The sequence below is a fragment of the Amphiura filiformis genome, chromosome 13, assembly GCF_039555335.1.
Source record: "Amphiura filiformis chromosome 13, Afil_fr2py, whole genome shotgun sequence".
NCBI classification, from domain to species: Eukaryota; Metazoa; Echinodermata; class Ophiuroidea; order Amphilepidida; family Amphiuridae; genus Amphiura; species Amphiura filiformis.
The window spans coordinates 41367449-41390318 of record NC_092640.1 but is presented as its reverse complement, the minus strand read 5'-3'; the positions used below and the strand labels follow the sequence as shown (position 1 = coordinate 41390318).

The following is a 22870-nucleotide window of genomic DNA, read 5'->3' as shown; positions in this document are numbered from 1 at the left end:
ATGCAAAATGAAATCCTGTAGGTGGCTCCCGAGGGGGCTTAAAAAACTAAATGCAAAATGAGGTTAAAAAAAATATTGTTTTCCAGAGTCAAGACGCAGGTATCATTATTAAGCATATCATTATATTAAGCATATTATCATCATATCACTTATTTATTGTTGAATAAGTGCAGAGTAGGTTAGATATGAATATTAAATGTTAGACCAAAGTAGCTCAAAGTACATGTACTATACACCTGATCCGTGAACTTGTCTTTTTTTAAAGACAAATTCTTGTTGAGTGTTGACGCGGTACGTAAATTTGTGACGTCATTATAACTTCAATTTTATATGCGACTGTAAAAAATAAAGTGCACTTTTGAAGGGCAATATGTACAAATTCATGAGTATACGGTGAGGCTGACCAGCAATTCTTACAAAAGTAACACATAACTCTGGGAGGGGTACTTGAATTGTGGCCGGGTACCCATGCTTGCATCCACAAAAAAAAAAAAGAAGCGAGACTAGCGCTGGTCTTGAGACTCCCACTAGGGGTATCAAATCCAGGATATGATATTCCATAAGCCTCTTCTACCCGCTAGGGATATCAAATTCAACTCTTAGTCTCCAGAGGGGTATCAAATTTTCTGATTCCATATCTTATTTTTGTTGGCCCCCTTGCAGCGCAACCTAGATAAAGCCTTGATGTCACTACCAAACTTGAGGTGAACCAAAGAATAACATCCTCTCTTTCTTATTCTCCATACATGTAGCTGTAATATTGTGATTCTTTCTTTTCCTTTCTATCTCTAGGTATATATTGAAGACCATCAGGCCCTTCTCAGTTTTTTTGTTGTGTTATATCATGGAAGTACTAGAGTGCTTCCATATGATTATATCAGGAGTGACCAACCTTTTTGGAGCTGAGGGCTGCATTGTGGTTTTTTTTTATTAATTTTTTTTGTCAATAAATTGGACATCATTGAGGATTGCATATGTGTGTGCTACATATAGATGTACAAGCCTCAAAATAAGCAGGCACTCAGGAGTCATTTACCCAATGGTCATAACATTTTGGCTCCTGGTCCACACCAAAATCAAGTGAACCAGGCTCTACAAAAACAAAAATTTGAGCCTGGTAGTTAAACCGGTTTTTGTATTTAAAAATGGCTCCTGGTTCACTAGATAATCACAGGACCAGGAACCGCTTTTTCCAAATGTGTGGCTCCTGGTCCAGATCTGCTTATTTCGAGGCTTGTAGATGTATAATTGTATCGAGTGAACTCAGTGAAGTACTGCAAGTATCTCTCTATTTCTTTCTATAGGTACACACATATTGAAGACCATCAGCTAGCCTAGATTCCTATGAACGATGCCTTCTGAGTTTGATAAAGAGCCCTGTTGTGGCATATCACTACTGAAATACAATGTATAAATGCTACTACAAGTATCTCTCTATTTATTTCTATAGGTACACACATATTGAAGACCATCAGCTAGCCTAGATTTCTATGAACGATGCCTTCTGAGTTTGATAAAGAGCCCTGTTGTGGCATATCACTACTGAAATATATCCTCTTCATCTTCAATTTCTTCCTCTTGGTAAGTTTGTTTATTTGGGTTGGCAGATGTGATATCGTCATCTGCATCACATCATATCTCAAAAGGCTGCCTTGTGTGATTTTTATTATCATTGTACAAATATTTTGTACTTGTTTTACATTTCAGTATGCTTCTTTCTTTTATGAATAAACATGATATTGTAATATTGTGATAATATCTTGAAATTAAAGGAGGATTTTGTGATCCTAGCATCCTCTTTTTATGACATTTTTCAATAGATATCCACGAAAAAAGCTTATTCCCAAAATTTCAGTTGATTCCGATTTTGCGTTTGCGAGTTATGCATGATTATGTGTATTACACAGCTCCATATAGGCCACTATTGTAATTTCGTTCTGGTATAACAGAACGAAATTCAAATTTGACGATATTTTTGCGAAACTAATTAATCTGCAAGAAATGTTTGGTACATAAACATTATGTAGCCAGAGGTTTCCAGTGTAAAAATCTCAACTTTTTTTTAGAAAAATGGGGGATGAGGCTGTGGATCACGAAATGCCCTTTAATATAAAAAGTTAATTTTAATAGTCAATCTCATCACAATTAGATGACCATAATAAAAAAAATTCACTCAAAGCAGCTTTTTGAGATACAACAATATGTGAAGCAGACGACAACATATTTATGTCATTTGGTCGTTGAGTGTGAGAAAGCTGCCATTTGCACTTGGCTATTCCAGATGAAATCCATACACTTGGAAGACGTTGCCTTCATCTTCCACATCCACATAAGGAGTGTGAATTTCGAATGGGGTTACTTGAATGGGTGACTCCATTTGAAATTACATAAATGTATGTACACCCCCTGTGTGGGATATTAAGGTTGTGTCTTCCATAGGGGGTGTGGATTTGAACTGGAATAGACCGCAATGATAGAACCAACTAAATCAATAAAATGCGAAAAGGTCCGAGTATGTGTAAAAGTCAGAGTGACAACACGGGATGAGTTATTGGTCAGTATGGTGTCGGTCAGTCAGAATGGTCAACAGCATTGCAGTAGAAAAATCAATATACATTTACCATGATACTGGTTGTACATGTACTCCACAAAAATTAATTATAGGTTTAATTGCACACCAGTTGTGTGGAGGGTGACATTGTAAAAATCTTAAACATTTTGCCTTTGGAACAGCGGTATAGCCAGAGGGGCCAAGGGCTATTCCGAGGTACAAAGTAAAATATTTAGATTTATCACAATGCCCGACATATTATAGCTGATTCAAAGTTACTAACGAAATTCATAACCATCTGGTTAACCCACAATTTACAAAATAGCAACATTTTATTCTCTAAAATTTGTAGAAATAAACAAAATACAATTTACAACTTACACTCACTACATCACACATGATCACACATTGATGGATATACTGTACTGACGCGAGTATAGTCCCATCTTCGAGTAAAGTCCCACCCCTAAATTGTCGAAAAATTTCAGAAATTAAAATTTTATTTTTTCGGCTTTGGAGTATCCCTGGACCTAGACCTAAATGCTAGGATCATTCATGGTTGATTTAAATAAATAAAATAAAAAATATTGTAGGCCTATATATGTTTTGAATAAATTTGTACTCATGTCATACTCTATTAATGATTTCAAAATGCATTGAGTTTTGAAAAATGTTCACCCCAAAACGGCGTGGGACTATACTCGCGTCAGTATGGTACTTTTGTGTGTATACATGTGCGTTTTGAGCAGGATTTGATTGGGACACAAATACTTTTAGTGTGATACATGGAGGAGCTTTGCCATGAAGCTGATTGAAGCAGCTCTATCTAACTCTTGCTTCAACCTATAACTTAAGATGCTTGTACATGATCCTTGTATTGATTTGTATTGGGAAAATTTTAAGAGATTAATTTTTTTAATTCACTGTTACCCTCGAGGGAAAAACATGCCTTAAAGGTAATAAACCAAAATATCAATTTGCTAGTAAAAAAATCAATGTTTATTAATTTGACCCACTTCATGAGGAGTAACTCGTCAACTTTGTAAATGAAATGTGTTACTTTTACAGGGCTTTGGCGGTATTTTGATTTGTTCCCTGAACTCAAAATATAAGTTATTGATTCATGTAATTTATTTACGGAATTAATTTGGAATTCAGAACTGTTGCAAAATTTTATTTTTGACACAAATTTCTGATTTTTTGACCAACACAATACACGGAGTGGGTTAAAATCTCCACAAATTTGGGGACTTAGCTCCACGAAGTTTCAATGCGGTGCTGGATTTTTTTAAAGGACCTTGTGCTAGCTGCGTAGCATATCTTTATTCCAATACATTTGTATGTTGTATGTACATAATAATAAATATATGCACTTTATAGTAAATAAACAAAGGTTAAAAGGATCGTATTGTTATACAGCACTTAGCTTAACTCTCTCCAAGCTGGTGTCAACTGCAGACTAAATCACTACAAGTTTCTTTTTTTTTTTAATTCAAAAATTTAGGAAATGTACATTTTCATGACCATATTTGGAATCAGCATGAAGAATGCATTAAACTGAGTACAAACAAGCCTAGTATTGGTTCAGTGATTCTTGAGATAGCTCTTGATATTTTGACAAAACATCTCAGAACTTGGACGTTTTATGTTGAAGCCTATGGCTAGCACACAGAGCATTATCTATGTACAGTTCAGTCCCTCATTTCACAAATGAGAAATATTTGTGTTCTAAATATTAAGAGGCCTCGGAATCCTATACACGCTGTACACATAAACACAGATCTTGGAACTGGCTTCCTGGTAATTGATAGCCAAAGGCAAAGTAATTCATTTGCAATTGAAAATATACATTTTGATTTGGTAGGCATGTATACAGGTACATTTATATCAAGAGTTCAGAGAACATAGTAATTAGTACACATGCCTGTAGGATGCACTTTTTCCGGACTTCTTTGAATAAGCTATATTGTTGATGCATTGATTATCCTTTTCTGGTGCATTGTGGGATAGAAAAGGGGGCAAATTAGCGATCGATTGCCCCCCTTTGCTATCCCGCAATGCACCAGAAAAGGATAATCAATGGATCAGCAATGTAGCCTATGTGAACAAGTACAATGTATTCTGCATTTGTAAAAAAAATCCAGAATAGGATGATGGAATTTTTAGCGATATCCCGCAGCCTATTCCCCGAGCCCTCACTTTGGCCAAAAAGATTACCTTGCACTGTGCAAGCGCTCCCAGCAGCTCTGTGGGCTAGCTTCGCTCGCACCTTTCCAAAATTGTTTTAAACACCTACATGTACTTTAACATCCTATGTACATTTTGCACATTGTAAAGTACTAGCTGTTGACATTGTAAACAATTTGTTAACCCATAAAGTTGATGTTGACTTGAAACTTTTGTTTTATACTGGGGCCAGTCAAGAAATTTACATTTTTGTATTACAGTACCCACTTGTGACCAAAATGAAGTAAAAAAAAGGAAGTGGGGGGGGGGGGGGGTACTTTACTCGAAGGTGAAAATATATACTTGCGTCAGTACGGTATGTTGTAGTAGGGACTTATTGTAATGCATTTTAATTTGATGTGATACAACTTGTGATTTTCCCCTACAGCTTGGAGGTGGTGCAGTCCTCGGAGTAGGAATATGGACACTAATTACCAAATATGAATATGTCAACTTACTGTGTAATGATGCCTATACCATAGCAACCTACACACTGATTGTATCAGGAGCAATAGTCATTATAGTAGCAGCAATGGGATGTATTGGTGCAGTACAGGAACATAAATGCTGTCTCTTGTTTGTAAGTATTTGGGGAATCTTTACCTTCTTTTCTTCTGTGCTCACAAAATGAGCAGGAAAGAAAAGGGGATATGTTTCCTTGAACATGTCAGAAAACAATAGAAAAACACTTGAAAAGAATTCTATTTTGAAATATTGACTTTTGAACACCAAGTGAGGGAGTAATCCTGGCAAGGAATCTTGAAAGGCACTGAAATGAAAATATGATGCATGTGACATGCCAAAAGAATTTTCACCATATTAAACTTTTAAAATGTGTAGCATTACCATTATAAAACCAAATTTGTGCAAGTAGGCCTATTCTTCCAACTCAAAATCTTTGAATGTCCCTTTAAAAGTGGTATTTCTAGATGTTTATGGGCCGTGTAATCATGTACATGTAATTCTAGATTTTCAATGTCAAAGGAGACATTAGCCTAGATAATAAACACTTTGGCATTTTTAGGAAAGTCTTATTTCTGTGAAAGTGGGACTGACAAATTTACCACATATATTTTAACGCATTTCACTCATATGTCTGGCCATAGAGAATATCATAAAACTTGGCACATGCATTGAATGTAAATGTTTCTTTAGATTATCAACTAAACTGTAGTTAAAGATATGCACAGCAAAATCATAGTTGCAACAGCTGTGACATTTGTGACCTGCTCCAACAAAACCAGGAACAAGTCTTCAGACATGTTTTTGAGTTTTAGGCCTTTAAAGATGACATTCCTGTAAAAAAAAATGAAATTTTGGACTTCTTAATTTCGTGGTATTTGACTGTGGGACTAAGTTGACTTTTAAATCCTTGAAAGTACTTATTAAAAGGAGGTTTATTTAATCAATAAATAACAGATCAGGGGTAGCGCTAGGTCGCTTTTTGGGGTCCCGGACCCACCAAAATAGAGTTCGGACCCCCTGTTTTTAAATTTTCTGTAAGTTCAGGGGTCCCTGCAGACCCCAGTTTTTCAATCTAAGCGCTATTGCAGACATACTATTTATGCTGCATTTGTGTAACTCGGACTCACCAAACTCTACTCAGGACCCCCTACTTTTTAATTTTCTGCGAGTTCGGGGGTCCCTGCGGACACTGGGGTGTTTAGTTCTAGCGCTACCCCTGTAACAGATGAACTATGATAATCCCTATTCAATCCTTTGTAAGGCAGGAAACAAATTGGCCCATTACTCAGAATAGCAATTTGGCAAAAATATCAAGGTATCATGCACAAAATTATCCATATCTTGAAAAGTATTGATGGTATTTATATTATTTTGGTATCATTTTAAAGCTTATTGTCTAGTTCTTACATTTTTATTCAAAAATTTTTATTCAAAAATTCAAAAATGCATCTTGTTCGGTTGTTCCTGATTTTGTCAGAGCGGGTCACGTTTGTTTAAAAGTGGTATGTTTTTAAATAATTTTTTAACTACAACATTTTTTTGGCTGGAAAAATGGGTAGTTCGACTTTCAAATAATGGTAATTATTAAATACGCCCCTGTCAAAGGTCAAATAAGTTAGGGAAAATATTTGAATGCAGAATATGTGTTTAAAAGTTTGTCTTTCTTTCTTATGTTTGATTTTCTTTCCAGTACTTTACTCTGCTGTTGTTTATATGCCTTGTAGAGTTGATTGTAGGAGTCTTTGTCTATGCATACAGAGGACAGGTAAGAGCAACTCACTATGTTTTATCAAATCCGTAATTAAAGCCATGTTGTAACATTTGCTGATGGAGGACGCCCTCAATATTTAAAAAAATTCTGTTCTCCATTTTAAAGCGTCAAGCAGATCGTTTGATAAACATTGCTTGTGGGTTGAAAATGCTTCATCCCTCCCAAGCAAGATTTGCTTGTCATATGGACTGCATTGATCAGTCATTATGTGCAAGCCATCTACAATTTGGCAAATTAATTAAATTTGCTTTCCTCGATCTGATCGAATCGGACCAAAGTCAGTAATAATGAAATTGAGATATAGGCCAATATATGGAGCAAAAAAACAAACAAAAAGGTGTAACATGTAAGACATGCAGAGTTAGACTGAGCTAAATAAAAGCTTAATTGAGGGCTTGTATGAAACAACGCTGAATGAAGTTTTCACACTCACTAGTATACAAGTTTTGGTGATTTCTTAGTACATAACTTTGCAACCAAGTTTGCTGGGGGTTTCAGTATCTGTGAGCAGAGCAGTTAGCAAAGATGAAAACAAAATTTCTAGCTTTGGTCTGAGTGGATCAGATGGTGTCACAAATGATTAATATAGGGTCCACAACTTATAAGTTACCCCCCCCCCTAAATACTTTTTTGAATAAGTTGAACAATATTTGACGAAATGCAAAGGTGTAAAAATGTATGGGTAGCCTTATTTGTTTTACACATATGGACCAAATTATAGCCTCACACGTCATTGCGTTCAGTCACAATGGCTCATTATGTAAAAAAAGAAACCGCTTTAAACAGTGTTAAAAGTTGCATCTGAGTCCATATAGGAATCAACTCTCAAACAATGCAGTAGGCCAGGTTTATTCATGTGTTTGTTAAAGAAAACCTGACTGCTATGGACTCAGGTGCAACTTTTAAAATGGCCTCTTTTCTTACACAATTACATGTAATAACCATTGTGACTGCACGCAATGATGTGTGCTGCTATAAATTGGTCCACATGTGTAAAATAAACAGGGCTATACATACCTTTTTATATTTTTACATTTCGTAAAATATTTTTCGACTTATTTTAAAAAGTATTAGGGGGAACTTATAAGTTGTGGACCCTATATAATTGAAAACATTAACAATATTAACTACATGGATGTCAAGCAATAATGTACTTTGTAATATTAAGCATCCTGTCATCTGAAACTGCAACAGCCTCAAGGATGATAGCTTGCTGTTCCATTTAAAATCCACACTATCTCTGTGGAAGATTTTGGAAAGATCTTCCTCCCTCAGGGGGGAGTATGGATTTTAAATGGAATGAACACATTAGCCGCTCCATTTGAAACTCACTCTTCCTCAGGGGAAGATTCAGGTTGAATCTTTCTCAGAGGGTGTATGAAATTCAAATGGAGCTGCCTAATGCACCCATTCCATTTGAAATTCATACTCCCCCTGTAGAATACATTTCCAAAATCTTCCACAGGGGTAGTGTGGATTTTAAATAGAATAGCCCATTTAGTGTAAAATGGCAAATCAAGAGATGTATTTCTTGCGAAGAGTGACTGCCCATCGCTTTCTGAAAGTGATATATCACTTTGGCTAACCGATCACATGTAAATGTAGGTTAAAGCTTTCATGAGGATTAACTGTGACATTATCAAGACAGTAGTACTGTCTACTTATAGACTGGCCCTTTTAAAGTCTCCATACATGCATCAGTCCACATGGATAGGTCCTAAAAGGTTTGCCCTCAGAGCTAATCATGAAGCATGAAAGCTTGTCCAATGTACATGTACCTGTTGAAACTAACAAGGTAGACTAGAGGCACCTGGCTCTGCCCTGTATGCTCATCTTTCATAAAGGGGGAAACTGTAAAAGTGCCTGAAATTTTTGTGGTACATTAATTTTCATACTTTTCCGACACAACACAGCAACTGCGAAAATAAAAAAATGCAAATATGTTCTTTTAATGTATTGTATAGGTCTATATAAGAAAATTCAAAATTGTGAAATTAAAAACAAGCAATGTAGTTAGAAATCGGCAAAGCACACACGAAAATTACCAGTAGTGTGTCAGGTGACATTTTTGTGGCTGTTTTATTTTTGTGTATTTTACAGTTGTACATACGCCCGTGAATATGCTCGATAATGATGAAGTTTAAAGCCATGTACGATTTTAGTCAAATTTTAATTTTGTTATTCTTTACACAAAATTTTGAAATAATATTAGTAATAACTGTTAGTAAGAGGCTCTGCCAATTTTAAGCACAAATGATGAGGTAATGTGAACGAAACCACACTGTCTATGTTGGAAATTGCACTGTTTACCTACATATACATGTACAACAAATTTGGCTGATTCCATTTAGGTATAAGTTGGGACATGTGTAAACATTATAAATCAAAAAATCAGGCTTGGAAAAAAATGAACAGATTTCATATTATAAGATCGTACATTATGGCTTTTTAAATTACTAAGAAATCTGTAACCACAAAAATGTTAGTGATATCGAAGCTTGCAACTACACATATCAGTACACAAAAATGTAGGCTTACACAATACTCGGTGTTGGTATATGTTGGCAACAGGCCTCGAAATAAGCCAGAATTTCTGAGAGCCATTTGGACCCTTGTTCTTAAATGTTTGAGGGCCCTCACAAATTTTTGTGGGCCCGAATTTGGGCCATTGGTTTTAACCTAGCTCTGAACCCCACAAATGAGTGAAAAAATTGCCACAAATTTGTCACAATATGTCTTTTGCGGGCCCTCACTGATTTTTGGGGGCCAAGGGCCCTTGGGCCTTCCTTATTTCGAGCCCTGATTTGGCAATTTACTGGGAAATGCCAGTATCATCGAGAGGGGACAAAATACTGGGAAACCATTAAGTGAAATTGGCATAAACTTCAAGAAAGTGACATTTACACATTGTATTGCTTAAATGACACTAAAAATAAAATAAGATTTTTGGTGACACCTTTTTTTTTTAAATTGTGATGAATTTAGTGACTATTGCTTTTATGTTTTTTCTTTATAAACTAATTGTATATATTTCTTGCCAGGCTGGCTTAAAGGGGTTCTGAGATATTTTTTTTTTTGTTGGGGGCAGGCCTGTAGCCAGGATTTAGTTTGGGGGTGCTGATTTTGAAAAAGTGGACCTTTTTAAAAAAATTTGGACATTTTTGGACTGGGGGGCAGATTTGGACATTTTTGGACTAAAAAGGCATAAAGAACCTATTTTTTTTGCTTGTTACGCTGCTCATAAATGGGACTTTTTGGGTCAAAAAGGTGACTTTTGGGCCTTTGGCATTTATTTTGGCACCCAGTGGGTAATCTACAGAAAAGTGTGTGTAAAAATAAAAATAAAAGACATATGGGAGTGATGAGTAAAAGTCTGCTATAGAAGTTTTGAGAAATTAAGTTCCGGATCTGGATATTTAATGTCAATTTTCTTATAAAAAAATCACAGGGTTTTTTCTCATGTATGAAATAGGTTTAAAATAAATGCATATTACTTGTTGCTCAAGAAATTGTACAAAATGATGTACTGAGATGGTGATGCGTCTAATGCACTCCCCCCATGGGACTCGCATTATTAACATATAAATCTCACATAACCATTTTGTTCTTAATGTTTTTTTTTTTTTATTACAGATTGAAGTAGAATTAGAAAAGTGCCTGAATGAATCAATTACAATAAATTATGGCATGGATGGTCAAGATAGCTTCACCAAGGAGTATGATAGTTTACAAGAAACAGTAAGTTGACAAAGATAACAATTTCGTCATATTTTTTCTGGCTCAAGAATTTCCTGTGTTTTTCACATTCAGTGCGGAAAAATTTACTAAAGTGACCCATTTTTAGCACAAAATTGGACCCAGGAATTGACTTTTGAGGAGAGCGAGAGCAATCGCTCTCTACTGCTCTCCTTAAATCTAATATAGGAGAGTGATTTTTAGCTCTCCTTAGTTGACCATTCTCTCCTTACATTGTATTGTAAATGCTCTAAACAACTCTCCTTGAAGGTTCCAGAAGAGCCTCATGCAAATTCCAAAAGACAGTCCTTAATTGCATGTCTAAGGTTTTCTCGTGTAAAAAAACCACCCCACTGGAGTGGCACATGCCTCGGATGTGATGTCCATTCAGATATAACCACTTTGCCATATGTTCCTTTGTCTGTCTGGCAATGCAATCATCTGTATGCTATCTACAATGTACTGGACATTGGGATTTCCTGTACATCTGAAGTTTCATACTTGTGATGGTATCATTGAAATATCGGTATTGACAATTTGATGATGGATTTGGCTGTGGTGTAAAATTGAAAAAGAAACAGTATTATAGTTATCAAAACACACAGAAAATGATGTATTGTCCCTGATCATTATATTAATTTCTTGATAGAATGCATTTTAAATATGATCAACATTTTAGCAAAAGTCACATGAAATTGAGCAAACACTGACCAATGACCATATATGAGACATTTGGATGAAATATCACATGAAATGTAATCAGGAATGATGGCATATTTTATATCATTTTGTAATCAGCAATTTGATGTCTACAGACTGCTCGACTATAAATGTACTGGTAAAAAAGTCCCTTAGCGACAAAAAACCCACCCCCCCAAAAAATCATAACTGGTAAAAGTCCTGCAAAGGGTTACAGTTACTGAAAATCATAGAAAACATCAATTTGCTAATTAATGCAAATCTATGATTATTTAACAAAACAACTTTGAATAGTCGAAAAAAACTCACATAATTTAAATCACAATTTACGTGATTTAAATCAAGCAACCCAGCAGGGATTGGACACAAATGAGGAGTTATAGCCAAAATATTAAATTCTCGATCATGAGAGCCAACTTGGTACGACAGTTATTTGCGCCGAGCGCATTACACGCAAATACCGGGCGCTTACGGGCTAAACACAGCTTTTGAGAATTGACCAATCACACGGTCGTTGGCAAGGTCAAGGTTCGGTCATACAGGTCGTGCGATCGTGCTATTCTATGAATCGAGAAATTGTTATTTTGGCTAAAGTATGTTATATTGTCACAATAATTAACATAAATCAAGCAACATTGGACTATTCCATTTAAAATCCACACTACCCCCATGGAAGATTTTGGAGGGAGTATGAGTTTCAAATAGAATAGACAGTTGGGTAACTTCCATTTGAAAAACTCACTCCAGTTGTGGAAGCTTTAGGTAAAGCCATTATGCAGGGAGAGTATGGGTTTCAAAATGATTAAACCCTAATTACATTTGAAAAACATACTCCCCTATGGAAGCTATTTCCAAAATCTTCAACAAGGGTAGTGTGAATATTAAGTGGAAAAGCCCATTATACCAAACGTTCTGCCATTGAGTCACATACTCATAATTTGAATTTGTGTTTTCCTCTTTCAGTTTAAATGCTGCGGTGCCGGGAGCTATCTAGACTGGAAATCTTCCGAGTGGAAATTACAAGGGAAAGCAGGGAATCTATCCACCCCTGCAACCTGCTGCATCACATATTCACCATATTGTTCTGTCAGGGACCATCATTCAAATATCCACCGCATTGTAAGTATTAAATGGCAGCTATTAACGTCGTTGGGCAGGAAAACCTCTTATGTATCATTGGCCCCTGAACATGTTTATAGCAAAACCTCCTATGTAACCTATTGGCAGTTTTGTTTTAAACATGTCAAGGGCCACAAGTACATAAATGAGGTTTTTCCTGCTCAACGACATTAATCTCCCGGCCACCACCTAAAATCAGTATTATGTATCCGGACATGATGGAACCATGCTTTCGTGAATATCTGGATTAATTAACCCTAACTTACCCAAAAAGCTATAGCACCAATCCACTATGAGCGCAAGTACTCCACATGATGCTATTGCGACATCAGGAGAAAGCCCATATGGGCACAGAAAGCTTGACCGGTCAAGGTAATCCCCCATGGCAAAGTATGGTCGTCCGTGTGTCTAGCACCGGAGGGGTCGCCGGTTCAAAACCGCACCTGGGAAAATGTAAAATCATCTTCCTTCCTCCCCTTCCTTCCTTCCTTCCTTCCTTCCTTCCTTCCTTCCTTCCTTCCTTCCTTCCTTCCTTCCTTCCTTCCTTCCTTCCTTCCTTCCTTCCTTCCTTCCTTCCTTCCTTCCTTCCTTCCTTCCTTCCTTCCTCCCTCCCTCCCTCCCTCCCTCCCTTCCACCCTCCACCATGAATGGTATAGTCCAACCAGAGTATAATTCTGCATTGATTGCTAAATTCTTTATTGAGTGCTGTGTGCAACATATATATAGACATGTCCTTTTAAAAGCTTCAGAGCATGAAATTAACAGGGATACCAGTTTTCAGGCATTTTCCTGATTTCCTACTTTTTGTTACTCAAAATTTCCACTTTTAATTATTTTTAGTCCGTTTTGAGGCTCTATAGCCCAAATGCATGCATTTTTTTTCCAGACAGAATCACTTCAGGCCACTGGTATCCCTGAAGTAAGGTGTCAAGGCATGAAACATGTTTTTCTATGAATATCACATGTCTGGATAACAGAGAGATCGGCATAAAAGAGATCCGGATATTGGGGGTTGGGCAGTACTATCATTTTACTGCTACCTCAGGGTAGATTAAGTCATTGCTGCAAACAGGTCGATCTATCAATCAACCAACCCATCCATGGCAATTATATAGTGCCAACATCAAATAGTACCTGGGGATGGTGGGGTCGCTCATCAATTTTTTGGTGGGTATGCTCCCCCAGAATTGGGATGGGGGTCACTTCATCAAATTTTGGTGGGTATGCTCCCTCGGAATTGGAGATGGTGGGTCTTTGGGAACTGACAGCATACTGGGAAAAAGGGGTCTGTTGGAGCTACAAATGGGTCTTTCTTAGCCTTCTGCTTGTAAATTACCTTGAGAAATGAGAGAACTTAGCAGTTTAGGGATCTTTAAGAGCTAAAATTTTCAAAATTTAACAATCAGCTAGACTTGAACTAAATGGCAATAACCTGTGTATTTTCAAAGTCAATGTTAATAGGAATGTTTTGATGGATTAGATCTACAATGGTCTAATAATTCATCAATAATGGTTTTAATTTCATTTTATATTAATCCAATGAAATCATGCAGATTATTGTGTTCGAAAAGATGTGACATTTTCTGGTGCATGTAAAAACATTACGGAAATGTATGATCTACAGCAGATAACCCCTTTGTGACAAAAAATTTCAGTGCTGATCAAATTTCTAAAAGTTGCCCAATATTTTTCTTAACCATTGATTTCTATGGGACAAGAAACTACTAGAAATCTCGGGAGCTAATGTATAAAAGTCGCTTAATTGTTTTCTTAACCATTGGTTCCTACAGGGTGTATCAAAATGATTGGTACCCATCAGTTTTCAGTGATTATGGACAAGACTGTCACATCAAGATGCAACATAGGAGTTACCTTTTTTATGATTTTTTTTAAAGGTTATAAAACTATCAATTCTGGGCATTTTAATGTTGCATATGGAAGGAGCAGGCTTGTTAATAAACACCAAAAACTGATGAGTACCAATCATTTTGATACAGCCTGTATAGGACAGGAAATGTGCAAACGTCACAAGGAAAATCTTCAAATGTCGCCCAATTGGGCTATTAAATCTCGGGTTTGGCAACCCTGGCAATGTATGTAGAATTGCATGTATTGGACTAATCATTTTAAATTAGACCCCAATCGTGGATGATTGATTGCCATTGCAATATAGTAGAGCAATATTATAAATCATAATTAGGGTGGACACCCTACCCAGGAAATTGTGGTTGATACATCGCAATCAGCTTATTATTATTAATCTATAAATTCAATTTGTAGAGTTGATTGCAGAGTTAATTATGTGTGCAGGACAATATTGAGTGGTTTCGGCAGGTGGAATCATTCATGTGAAATAATGTTCATATTTCAAATAATGTTCATTTTGAAAGGTTCTGGGTGGGAGCGGGATCAGTATAGTAATTATATTTGAACGACTGAGGTCCCAGGTTTTAGCCCGCCTTTAGGAGCATTTGATTTCCAGTCTATACTCACTCTTGGAGAATTGCTATAGGTAGGCTTAGAGAGAAAACGCAATCTCCCTTTTCTCGCCGTGAATCTCGCTTTTTATTGCTTTTCTCGCTTAAATTAGAAGATTCATTTCTACAAAATGAAAATATATTTCTGTGGTGCATGGTTGCAGAATTCTAAAAAAGTTTGACCTGATTTTCCAGCCTGAATTTACAAAAACGGTCCATTTTCTGGCACATCCAAGCAACAACACAAGTAATATTCTTTATTTACTACTCAAACCTTTCAGTATATTGACCTTTTAAGCTGATTTATGAGGACAATATTTGTGTATTTTTGATGACAGTCCAGTCGGCTATTTGTTTTGGTTTATGGAGTCAATAAAAAAAGAAGAAATACTGCCCTCAATGTTTTAGTGGGGTTTGATTTTCGCCAATTTTGGGACATAAATCTTGTGTTTTCACGCATTTTAAAGTTTCCATCTCGCATTTTTGGTCAAATTCTCCAATTTCCTTCTCCATCGTCTAAAACTGGACTGTTTTTGCCCAAGTATACTGATCTGCCTTGTCTTCCATATGAATATGATAAACAAAGGTATAGGAAAATGGCACAAATCGTGTTAGTAACCTTGAAAACTGATAAGTAAGGGCTATTCTAAGCTATTCCAGTTGAAATCCACCCACCCCCCATTGAAGACATGACCTTAATCTCCCACACAGGGGGTGTAGATTACAAATGGAGTCACTCATTCAGGTAATCCCATTTGAAATTCACACTCCCTGTGTGGAAGATTAAGATCATGTCTTCCATAGGGGGTGTATGGGTTTAAACTGGAATAGCCCATTGTTGCTGTGTCTCATTTTCCATCCACATCTTTTCCCTTCAACTGAAACGTTGAAGCTGTGCGAAACTGAAAGGCTAGTTTTGTTTGAACATGTATATAATTTAGTAAAGTATTAGCTGTATGTAACCTGGGAACTGGTTGTGAGGTCTTAATCAACCAGTTCATCTGCCCTGTAATTCAACTACAGTATACCGTATTCATTCTAATAAGCGCCAACAAAGTCATTTTGGGTGGGTGCTTATTTTTTTTTACCTCATTTACCTAATTTTTTCACAAGGTGCATTTATAAGAGACAAATTTGTGTGTGTCCTAAAAGGGTCCTGAGACATTCTAGTAGCTTTTCTGATGCAGAAAATATATTGCAAGTTTACACAGGACTTGTAGTCCTGCAGCTATTTTACCGTATCAACATCTATCTGTCACTTCAACATTAATGGTACCCTTTAGCAAATTGAAAATACCCTGGGTGGGGGGCTTATTGGGGCATGGGCGCTTATTGGAACGAATAGGGTACATGTATATGGAGAGAGTACAAAGTTCTCAATGTCTTCCCCATTTCTGTGAATTTTGAAGCAAATGACAACTATTTATTACCCTGATTTCCTTTTTCTTCCTGTAGGGTTGTGTGGAAGGTTTAACAAGGTTCTTACAAGATCATCTGGTCATAGTAGGAGCTGTGTGCGTAGCAATAGCAGGGGTAGAGGTAAGTCCACACATTACAGATATTAGACTACGTGGCACCAAGACTTTGGTTTCTTGTACTCATAATGAGGAATAGCATGATCCTTATCAAAGCTAATGCCAGAGTTACACAGTATTTTTCAACACAATTCAATATGGCAGACTTCTCATTGTGTAATGCACAGTGCTATATGAAGTCCAGACCATCCTAAAATTTGTTCAGCTGATAATTGGCGAAAATTATTCAGTTTTTGTTCCAAACAGAAGTCTTTTGCTCTGATTGATGTGAGCTCCTTGTTAATAAGCAGCATACACAGAGCTCTATGTTGCCTTCAAGAGTGCCACTCTACCGAAAAATGCTTTGATGCGTAAACAACCAATCAGATTATCAGTTTGTTGTTAAGATTGTCAGATTGAATCAGCCAATCAGAACTCCACTTTCGAGTTTACACTGGGCATGTTCTCAAAATGTGAACAAGTGCTGTTCTTTTCTGCCAGAGACTGTAATAGTATCTTTGCACATCTTCATATATTCATTGAAATCTTGTTTGTGTTTATTTTTTATTTCCAGATATTTGGATTAGTATTTTCAATGTGCCTGTACTGTCACCTCAAGTATGAAGAAGCAGAACCGTACTAATATGCCTCCAAGAGGGCGCTGCTGTCATCGTACAACTCTAGACATGTGGATCATCGCACAGGCTTTGTATTATTATAGTCTCATTATGGTGCTACCTCTTTGACACAAAACAAATAATTTTGCCAGTCTGAATTTTGTATGATGTTGTTCGCAAATTAGGGCCAGTTTCTTTAAGCTTGGCTAGGGGCAAGGCTGGTCAGTGGGCTAGCCCTACTGAACATATTTTTTCTGATTTCTCTTTTTGTTTGTCTTCACATCATTGAAGGAAATGATTAGCAAGAAGTTGAATGTGGAATTTGAAGCATTTGTTTCGGAGAAAATAAACGGTAAAGAAAAGAATAATTGGTGCTATAGTTAGGACTACTTGTCCTTCCTAATGAGTAGCCTTGCTTTTAACAGAGCTTTGAGAAACTGGCCCATAATGGCGAGGCGGGTGAACAAGATTTTGAAGCAAGGCAGGGTGTGTGCAACAGTGTTTTGACTTCCAATGCAAATCATAATCAGAGATGCAGGTTTAAAAAAAACAGTTTTGCAATTTTTTGACCAAAACAAATTTCAGAGTCATTTCGACGCAAAAAATGCATAGTTATAGTCAAAAAATGTGGTTTAAATTCCAGAGTTTTTGCATAATTTTTCAGAATTTTTGAGGACCTGCTTACATCTCTGATTTGCAAAGTTAGCAAATTGCTATTTGTGTATTCAAAGATATATTAAAGCTTTCACATCACTGGCTTTGTGAAAGCAAAACACACCATCTATAGGGTTATGGTCCAATGGGCTGTTCCAGTTAAAATCCCTACACACCCTATGGAAGACATAACCTTAATCTCCCACACAGGGAGTGTGAATTTCAAACGGGGTTACTTAAATGGATGACTCCACTTAAAATCTTCACCCCTGTGTGGAAGATCAAGGTCATGTCTTTCATAGGGGGTGTATGGATTGCAACTGGATTAGCACAGTGTATTTTCAGGTAGTCGCTTTCTCTGCATGTGATGGGCAATTTTTACATTTTGATATCAGATCTTATATATCACATGAAAGACAAATAATTAATGATACATTTATGCTTCCAATACAGGTACCAAATTTTATCTTGCAATATGAAATTAAACTTTATGGTAAATTTGATATTTGATATTAACTTCACAATACAGCCTGTCTAAAAAAAATTGCAAAAGATGGCGCTTTCCACTTGCACAATTTTTTTTTTGCGATAGGCTGTAGGCAAAGTTTGGGATCAAAAGCATTTTGGTATTATAGTGGCTACCATCGAATGCGTTATTCCAGTTGAAATCCATACACCCACTGTAGAAGACATGACCCTAATCTCCCACGCAGGGGTGTAGATATCAAATGAAGTCACCCATACAGGTGATTCCATTTGAAATTCACACTCGTGTGTGGAAGATTAAGGTCATGTCTTCCATATGTGGTGTAAACATAATGGAGTTCTACTACTGGTATATCCCAGTAGCTGCCATTTCTAAGTGTAGCTTCACAGATCAAGCGAGACATTTTAAGAGTCGCACATTTTTGATCTTTTAAGTATAATTAAAAAATTATATTTCAGCTGCTGTGGACACATTCAGTTTTACACTTTTTAGATTTGCATATTTTATTGCTACAAAAGTGGAGTGGTTTTTACTAATAATCTATGCAAGAACTATACTAAATGCCTGTCTATGCTTCATTATATGTCTTTTACGTAAAATATTCTTGACAGTGTTGAAAGTTTCTTGTTTATAAAGGTTGCAGGTTTTTAAAGTAAATTGCATACAAACTTTGGGTCATGCAAAAGTACCGCTATTCACAGCCTTGGAAGAGTTAGCCTATATATAAGGTCTGTTATTGGCACTACTCATTTTTAACCCCGTCAGGGTTTTTGATGGATGTGATTTATAGTTTTGCTAGGCCCTGCCTCTCTCATAGGCAGGCGCGCTGGCTGTTGGGTTTTATCAGTTTAAGGGCTAGAACAAGAAGTTTGCATTGTAAAATAGTAACAGTACAACTCATGTGGAGGTTTTAGGGCACTTGTAAGTCTTGTTTTAAGCTACTATTTGATCAATTATGATTTTGAGTCTTTGCAATAATATGTTGTACATAAGTTACATTAGAGTTGTAGTCAAATATTTTGGCTAGGATCTTGTTCATGGGTTGAATTTTTTGTATTGTGAATCAGTTTTGAGTTTAAAATCCTTTTAATTTGAATTGAAGGTGGATGTTTTCATTACAATACAACATTGTGTAATGTAAGAAATCTGTATTAACAGATATTTAAATCATGATATAAGTACTATGCAAGTTGTCAAGACTTGTACATGCTGTATTCAAGATAGTATATTGATTGAACTATATTGTATTGTATTATAAATTATTACAAGACTTCAGAACCAGACTTGGTTAAGTCTGAAGCAGAACCAGTTAAGAACTCAATTATTTGCTTTTGTGTTCTTTTTTAAAACATTAGAATTAACATTACAGGGATTTTGGTGTATTTTATAAACACAGTTATGGTTATTTATGTTGTTTTGCTGGGCTCTTTTTTATACCATTTGTAAATAGAATTCAAAATTATGGATGAAGCGGAGGTTAGGCAGTGAAAAAATAACAAAACCTTGTTCTATGGGCCCCAGCAACCCAGATTATCCATTTTGATTAATTTTTTGCTATAAAAAGTATATGCAGGTAAAATCAGCTGTTTTTGGCCAAAAATGGATTGAGTTTGATGGAAATTGCTGTGTGAATGTAAAATCAGTTGTTTTGGGCAAAAAGGAGATTTCTCTTGACTTAAAAAACTGTGCAAAACAAAGTGCAAAAAGTTTTTAAAAAGAAATTTTAATTATTTACCAATTTTGGTGATTTTAAATTTGCAAAAACAACAACAACAAAACAACAACCCAAAACGCCTGACCTACCGACTTTATTTCAAAGGTCCGTTCACCCTTAAAACAAGGTTGTTGCTTTTTTTCGTCTTATGTGTCAATATGATTCATTGATCAAGATTGATGAAGCCCTCTCCATAACAAAATTAGTTGTTCACAGGGCTTGATCAACCTTTGGGTTGGTTCCCTTATTGTTACCAAATCATTTGTCTTGACTTTGTAATTACATTGGGGGAAATTGCAATTGCTACTACTGGAGAACGGCACTTGTGACTTGTCGCCACATGCGCCTTGTTTGTGGGGTAAAAAGAAAGGGCCAAACCATGCAGGATCACATGACACGATGCTATTCAGCTTTGTTAGTGAATTTTTCTTTTGGCGAATGAGGTGTTGATGTTTCAAAGCTTTTCATGATATGATTCAATCAACAAGTTAGAACCCCACTTCATTTGTGAACCCCATTTATGTGGTGTATGTGGGAAAGTGGCAAAAAAGTGCCATTTGTCTCTGCAAGCAATTTTGTAAGTGTTGTTCTTATATACTCACTCAAAATGGGCTATTCCGGTTGATATCCATACACCCCTATGGAAGACATGACCTTATTCTTCCACATGGGAGTATAGATATAGGTAATACCATTTGAATTCACACTCCTTGTGTGGAAGATTAAGGCCATGTCTTCGCTAGAGGATGTATGGATTTCAACTGGTATAGCCAGAGATAACAAAACACAAGGTTGTACTTGTCTAAGTGCCTGGATTTGTTGTATCACCATTATGTGTCATTGTAAAAGCATTTCACTGTGTTGCCAATTAATGTACAGAAAAAAGGAAATATTGTCATATACTGCACCATCAAAGTATCCAAACATTTGGGAAAAATCCTTACTTTGAAACTAAACCATATTTTGGTAAATTAAGTTTTTTAATAGATGCACTATCTAATCCTGCACATTATGACACCACATTGAATCCATTGTGACCTCAAGAAGTAAAGTTACAAGCATTTAAAGGAGTATTTCGTGATCCTAGCATCCTCTTTTTATGACATTTTTCAGTAGATATCTACGAAAAAAGCGTATTCCCAAAATTTCAGTTGATTCCGATTTTGCGTTTGCGAGTTATGCAGATGATTATGTATTACACTGCTCCATAGACAATGTGTTGTAATTTCGTTCTGGTATACCAGAACGAAATTCAAATTTCACGATATCTTTGCTAAACAAATTAATCTGCAAGAAATATTTTGCACATAAGCATTATGTAGCCAGAGGTTTCCAGTGATATAAAAATCTCAAATTTGTTTGAGAAAAGTTGGGGATGATGCTGTGGATCACGAAATGCCCTTTTAATTAGAGCGAAGGTCCAGTTTTGGCCAGTTTGTCACTTTTAAAACTGGACCCTTGTCTTGTAAATTTACTTCTTAAGATCACATTGGATTCAATGGGGTGTCATAATGTGCAGGATTAGATAGTGCATTTATTTTATTAGAAAAAATTTACCCAAATATGGTTAGTTTTAAAATTAGGATTATTTTTCCAAGTGTTAGGATACATTTTTGGTGCAGTATACTAAAAATGGATGATTATGTGTGTGTTATTGTTATATGTGTAAGACACACTCACTATTTTTATCATGCCCCACTTGGGTAAAAGGTTTAGTGCATCCCATCTCCTGCATTTATTGTTCATGATTGGCTGCTGAGCCATTTGAAGTAAATAACTGTGATTTTGTAAGATACTCTGAAGTTTACTGTAGACCCAAGATGAGCTGTGGTGTAGCCCATGACTGGAAATCATGAGGTTTGAGTTCCTATAATTTTGATTTAGTTAAATAGATCAGATTTTAATTAAATTCAAACAAATTAAGACACCTGTGTACAAGCAGTAAGTCTAGAATACGTTTTGAAAACAATCATTTGGATAAGAATTAGAGTTTTAGTCAAATATGGACTGATATGAAATCTAAAGTTATGGACTGATATGAAATCTTAAAGTTATGAACTGATATCGTCAGATAAGATTCATAGAATCATTAAGTTTCAGACAAATATGGACTGATATGAAATCTAAAGTTATGAACTGACATGAAATAAGTTGAATCCTGACAAAGTTGAAATTGTGAGCAATTTGTGCCTCACAAAATAGGCTGAAAACATTTTTAGCACCCCTGTTTTTGGCTGCCCAATTGCTGCTTAGAAATTGAATTAAACTCATAATTTTAAGGTCTTTTTTTTCTGTATAAATGAATCGGCACCAAATCCTTGTAGCATTTTTTTAACAGAAAGTACTAATTTTTTACCACCTATAATGCATGTACCAAAGGGACTGTTGTTTTTACCATGTATATTGCTGTAGTTTTTGTATATAATTTATATTATTATAGTACTACATTATTAGCTGAATTATATAATTATTGATCAAATTTTAGACTGGTTTACTAGTCTCAGGGTGGTGTATCGTCAAAATTTAAATTGGTGGAGCGAGAATTTTCTTATTGGAGGACATTTTATGTAAAGTTATAAAGGTGGAAGGAGCATTTTTTTATCAGAATTTGAGCCAATGTCTTTGGTTGATGTTTTTAGTCACAAAGCTCAGCCATCGCTAAACTTTTATTAAACTTTGTGTATCTTGAGTTTTTAATAGTTGAAAGAGACTGAATTACACATAAAGCATATCAGCTTGAATTGTAACTCTGTGATAATATTATGAAATCAAAAATCATACCATTTCAGGGTTCAAGAATTGTGCCAAGCAGTGTGAGATCAAGAGTGAAGCAGGTTGTCC

At 36.0% G+C, this 22870-nt stretch overlaps 2 protein-coding genes across 2 annotated transcripts in view; one reads left to right on the top strand and one right to left on the bottom strand.

The window, feature by feature from the left end:
* The window catches only part of LOC140168367 (CD63 antigen-like), a 227967-nt gene that overhangs the window by 82416 nt on the left and 122681 nt on the right, over window positions 1-22870 (bottom strand). The gene's annotated exons all lie outside the window — the stretch shown is intronic.
* Window positions 1457-22364, top strand: LOC140168362 (CD151 antigen-like). Its single transcript, XM_072191731.1, has 7 exons — window positions 1457-1581; window positions 5166-5357; window positions 6933-7007; window positions 10647-10751; window positions 12411-12566; window positions 16499-16582; window positions 17132-22364. Exons 1-7 carry the CDS (start codon window positions 1498-1500, stop codon window positions 17198-17200), a joined length of 765 nt encoding a protein of 254 aa, XP_072047832.1. The 5' UTR covers window positions 1457-1497; the 3' UTR covers window positions 17201-22364.